General features: G+C 50.0%; 1 protein-coding gene across 15 annotated transcripts in view; it reads right to left on the reverse strand.

Annotated features, from left to right (window-relative positions):
* Positions 1 to 6,000, reverse strand: part of LOC123504023 (paired box protein Pax-5-like) — a 169,158-nt gene that overhangs the window by 73,666 nt on the left and 89,492 nt on the right. Inside the window, exon 1 of one of the 15 annotated variants that reach the window (XM_045254247.1) lies at positions 3,246 to 3,820. The exons of 13 other annotated variants lie outside the window; for them this stretch is intronic. In XM_045254247.1, coding sequence (XP_045110182.1) covers positions 3,246 to 3,300 — 55 coding nt within the window. In that variant the 5' untranslated portion in view covers positions 3,301 to 3,820. Of the gene's footprint in view, positions 1 to 3,239; positions 3,821 to 6,000 lie in introns of those variants that run through there. One more of the 15 variants, XM_045254245.1, reaches the window with a different exon arrangement.

The raw sequence follows: 6,000 nt of genomic DNA on the forward strand, positions 1-6,000 counted from the left end.
AGGATAAGCAGATTCCAGTGAGACTTCGTAAGCGACTGGTTCCTCTCTCTTGGGAATTTTGCTTCAGCCCAAGTGTAAAACAAAGCTGGAAAAATTGTAGATACGATTACCATTGAATTTTTACAAGAGTCTGGTGTGTGGTGGTGCAGAATATAAATTACTCACTAGAGGGAAGGGGAAGGATGGACGAAGCAAGGGAGGGAAGGAGAAGGGACAGTGAACAAGTGATGGAGAGAAGAAGGAAGGGGAGTGGAAAGGATGGTGGGAGGAAAGGAGGGATGGGAGAGAGAGAGAGAGAGAGGTTAGGAGGTGAATGGGGAAGAGGGAGGTAGGGAGGGGGGGAAGGGGGAGGAAAAGGAGGAAAGGGAGTAGGGGGGATGCAAGGTTAAATTTATTACAACGCTGCATCCAACCGTCGTAAATATGTGGTGGACGGGCATCCTTGTCTTGGGTAAAACAATTAACTCGAGTTATTGCCGGCGTATCGAAGAACAGAGCAGCTCCAGCATCACACCCGCCCACAAAAACACTCACTGGGTAACAAGGTAAAAATAGGGTGGGAGAAGGACACACACACACACACACACACACACACACACACACACACACACACACACACACACACACACACACACACACACACAGAGAGAGAGAGAGAGAGAGAGAGAGAGAGAGAGAGAGAGAGAGAGAGAGAGAGAGAGAGAGAGAGAGAGATCTGAAGACTGAATGTGAATTGGTTAATAGTTTGTGTCTATAGACTTAAAGGAAGGAAGAACAGTAGTCAGGAATCTCTCTCTCTCTCTCTCTCTCTCTCTCTCTCTCTCTCGACGCGGCTCCTCTTCTTCTCCTCGTCCCGCGGCAAACAATTAGTTCTCCATTAACAAGCGGGACGAGAAGGTGTGTGTGTCCTTTCGGTGCGGCCACTGATGACACACTCAACAAGCATATCCTGGTTTATTGCTCCACCTATTCATCTCCATCATTATCAGTATCATTAGTGCCATCATCACTGCCACCATTAACGCCATCATTATATTATCTTTACTACCAGTGCCATCATTATCATCATCATTACGGGTGTTACTAGTGTTATAACTATGATGAGAGGTTATCATCACCACTGCCACCATCATTATTACCATCATCATCTTCATTATTATTATATTAATTGAAAAAGGCTGTTGTTAATACTTTTGCTATCATAATTATTATCTTAACATCACTGCCACCAACACCACCATTCCTACCACCACCACCACCATCATCATTATCATCATTACTATTATCCTAACCATTGAGACACTATCATCATCATCACCACCACCAACACCACCACCACCACCACCACCACCACCCCCTCAAAGTCATTATCATTTTCCTCATAGCCACAGTGAGAGTAGAATTTCAAATGGCTGTCCTGTATAAAGGCATTTTACTTTTGTTAATTGATAAAGCCAGGTATATAGAGAGACAGCAAATAAACCTTATTAGCAACCAGATACGAAGATATGTTTATCTACAACCATAACTCCTACAAATACAACCACTGCTAACCACAACCCTCACTACAATCATCCACCACCACGACCACTACTATCACAAGAATACAATGCCGCCGCCTGCACGGACTATGCTCACTCTTGACATCATAGCCGACCACGATCACAGCATCTGGCACCCATGACGTGAATAACAAAGAGAGACGTGTATTGAGGCGCAATGACGAGCGCAGGCACTTTAGGAGGGTTCACCACGCTCCTTGGGTGGGGGAGCAGTTTTGGGCCCCTCTCACAGCTGGAGACTGACTTAGTGGTGCATATTCCCTTCCATAACTGTTTCTATTTTGGGTGCCACGTTCGTGTGTTGAAGAGAGAAAGATAGAGAGGTAGAACAACAAAACAACAATAGTAGTCTGATCCTAAAGTGAAGGAAGGGATGCATCTTTTTATTTAGTTTGCTTTAGAAAAAGGGAAGAGATTAATTATGCGTTTAGAATATTCGTGTGTGCGTGCCTCAAATGTTATGTGTGCTCCTTTTTTTGTTTGTTTGTTTGCATTTTGAATTTTTATTATTAGTGTGTTTGAACCCCAGAGTTTTTTTTTTTCCCGTGAATATGCAATGCCATCTGAATTTCACAAAATTTAGTGGTTATTATTTTATTCATGATTTTAGTGGATCTTTCCTTATTTTGTAAGCACATTTTTCTTCACCGCCAGCCACAAGTTCCGATGACACTCCCCGCGGCGATTAACAAAAGAGGCGGCAATGCTCTGAGAGATCCACTGTATGTTTATACTTATCCCCTTGTCTTTCACTTTTTTAAACGCGCGCGCACACACACACACACACACACACACACACACACACACACACACACACACTTTCAGGCGTGCTAAGTGACAAGTGTTATATAAAAACGCACTCAAAACGAACACTCTGCCGTGTGTGCCGGACAGACGGCTGCCCCTCGCGGCCCGCGCCCCTTACACTCTAAAATAAAATAAAATATAAAAAAATAATAGATACACGAAAAATGTAGCGTACAAATATGCATGAGCGTGGCTTGCCTGGCGAACACCTACACTATTTTGCTTTCTAATATTTTTTTTACGCATGTGTGTATATTTTTAAAATTTCTTTGTGTGACAGTATGCATCTGTATTTTTTGCCATGTATATCCATCAGCTGCTTTCATAGTTATATTATATTTCACACTGCAAAAGCGTCAGGTTTGACGAGGAGCTTTGCGAGCTGTGGCGGCGGCGGATGCTGGAGGCCGCCTGCCGCCGGGGCATCTCTTTTCTTTCCGCCCCTTCCCACTGTCAGCAAATGTGTACGTAAATATTTAATCACTCGATAAAAAAAGCGAGAAGCTAATCTGTAGACAATATGAGTATTGTGTATGATATAATCACTGCTCTCGTTATGTAGCGCTTTGGTTACCTGAGGAGTTGTAAACACCTGGGCAGTGCGGGCGGCGGGCCAGCGGCTGGCGGGGCCTCCGCCTCTAATATGCCACAATATATATATCCTCCCGCCGCGACGCGTGGCATGTATACGAGTCATGCCTGCTGAGATTTTTATGCGAGCTTTTAAAGCTCACTATAAAGCATGATATTTGTCAAGAGTCAGGCCGCAAGTTTTGACGGCCGCCGCCCACCCGCTCGCACTCCCGGTGAGGCCCTGTATTACTGACTCCCGCCCGCCCGCCCGCCCACCCACCCAATAAAAAGACTTACTCTTACAAGTATAATACTCCATCATGTTCTGGTTGTAGCGGTAGGCGGTGGTGAGGTCCATGGCGGCCGAGGCGGGCCGGAGCCCGAAGAGGCCGAAGTTAGAGTGATCCAGCTTGGCGGCGCAGAGACGATCCCCCAGGGCGGGCAGAGGCACGAAGGCCGCTGACGGAGGCGCGGCGGGGGGTGACCACGGCGATTCTGGCGACTCCACCCCGACAGCGATGGTTCGGGTCAGCTAGGCACTGGGGGCGGGGGCACTGGCACTGCTTCCCGCGTCACTGGTAACGTCCCCGGCGGCGGGTATTATCCACGGTACTGAGGGCGGCGTGGGCACGACACTGCACGGGTAGAGGGGCGGGAGGCGGGTAACGAGGTACACACGCGGACACTGGCCGTCACGCTGGCTGCCCTGCCTCAGCACCGCGCGCCGCCCGGTGTTAGCACTAGTCAAGCTTGACCAACTGTGTCGTCCTTATTTGAATATCTTTCCCGCTAAATCACGGTTTCCAGTCGGTGTTGGGCGATTCAGCTGGGATAATTGAGTGTGGCTGGTGGGAGCGGCGCGGACCAATGAGCAGTCCGCCTGGGCCTGGGGACCCGCCCCCCGCGCCCTCCGCCCCCCATCGCCGCCCACCATTGGCTCTTGATGCCTGACGTCATCCCACGTGACCGCCCGGGGCGGGAATCAAGTGTCGCCTGGCGGCCCACCATCCCGTAGTCATGGCAACCAGAACCAGATATGGCACCGCGCTGGCGGACCAGCGGCACCGAACACGAGTGCCACCCCGCCCCCGACTACCAGCAGGACTGACGCTGCTGCCGACTCCTCGCGCTGCCTCCAGACGCACGCCCCACTCCACTCATGCAGTGGGCGGCGTGACTTTCAGTGTCACTTGCCAGATAACGTGACACTGCTGAGGCGCCCATACCGCCCACCTGCTTCCCGGCCCGCCCAGCACCGCCCTCACGCCCGTCACGCCCAGGCCGAATGTCCTCCAGGCACAGTCTGCATCGCATCTACACACTCCTTAGTGTTCCACACACACACACACACACACACACACACACACACACACACACACCACACAGTCTCTCCCGAGGGCCAGGCGCCTCTCTTCGCTGGGAAGCCCCTCGGGATGAGTTCTTTGAGGCGCGCTTTCACAGGCTCTCTCGTCCTGTATCGCCGCAGTTATCATCCCTAGCCGCACCGTAGCCGCTGGGAGCGCCCGCTATCTGATCCCGTTTCGAAAAGGCTTGGATCGGACCCTTGCCGGTTATAGGTGATTCAGAAACCTCGTGAAAGCCTTGCTTATACAGGTAAACAAGAGCAGGGGAGCTGCGTGCGTAGTAGGTGAGGCCAGTGAACTGTGACTCTATGTTGGCTGGAGGAAATCTTGATTCTCTTGGCACGAGAAAAGTGTTACGTTATCCATTGACGTCTTGCCATCCACTTGGTTGTTTTACTCCTTAAGGAAACGCTGGTAATCAAAGAAAACTCGCGGTGTGTGTGTGTGTGTGTGTGTGTGTGTGTGTGTGTGTGTGTGTGTGTGTGTGTGATTGCTCGCCTTTACCCAGAGGCTGTCTCATCCCTCATGGCAGTACTCTTGTTACCTTGGCCAGACCAACGAATACAAATAGCCACTGCTTATTGTTGCTTCCAAGACGCCTCCTTCCCGCCGGCCTCATGCGGTGAACCGAAGGAAGTGAGGGAGGAGCACAGGAGGAATGCGAAGGAGGAGGGGATGAAGGGTGCGTCGAGATGGACAGACGGTGAAGATTAAATGAGAGAGAGAGAGAGAGAGAGAGAGAGAGAGAGAGAGAGAGAGAGAGAGAGAGAGAGAGAGAGAGAGAGAGAGAGAGAGAGAGAGCACACGACACACGGCATCTTCACAAGAACTAAAGGTCGCCGTCATCATAACGTTCAGACAAACCGCAACACACACACACACACACACACACACACACACACACACACACACACACACACACACACACACACACACACACACACACACACACACACACACACACACACACACACACACACACACACACGAGGTCTTTATAAAGTAAACAAGTATGCATCACTCATCTTGCATGAACAGTGATCGACAAGAGCATACGTATAGTACGTAGACAAAAACGAAAGGGAGAGAGAAAAAAGAGATGAGAGAGAAAGAGAGTAGAAAGAAGGAGAAAGAGAGAAAAAAAACATTATTTTTTATGGTGTTTTTACGTGGGAGCAAATTGGTGCAGCAGAGCCTGGAATGGCCCTCTTCTTATTCAATCCTTAAACACACCATGTACACGACGGCATAGCAAGCAGCGGGTTCAAAGGCGGCAAGTGGTGGGTGGGGATGCGGCGAGGAGTGGCTCATCTCGCAGCCCTCCTGTAAAGCCCTTTCTTCAAGTCGAGATGCCAAGGTGATAAGCTTAATGGCGAGCTGAGGGACTGGTCTGTCTTGCCCCGCTGCCTGTCCAGGCCTTCTCGGCGGCCCGGGCTTGCCAAAGGTCCCGCTCCGCATAACTTAGTCCAGCCTAAGTAATGCGTAATTAATTCCTGTAATTATCCTGCCTACAGAGGACAGCTCCTGCAAGACGATGCATCTGGTGGAGTTGGAGGAGGAAGAATAAGAGGAGGAGGAGGAGGTGATGGAAGAGGAGGTGAAAGGGGTTGAAGAAGAAGAGGAGTGAATGTAGAAAAATATCAGTTATTGTATGAAAAGGACGGGAAAGAGGAAAGGGAGGAGATGAAGAAGAG

Source organism: Portunus trituberculatus, chromosome 15, assembly GCF_017591435.1.
Source record: "Portunus trituberculatus isolate SZX2019 chromosome 15, ASM1759143v1, whole genome shotgun sequence".
In the NCBI taxonomy this organism is placed as follows: Eukaryota; Metazoa; Arthropoda; class Malacostraca; order Decapoda; family Portunidae; genus Portunus; species Portunus trituberculatus.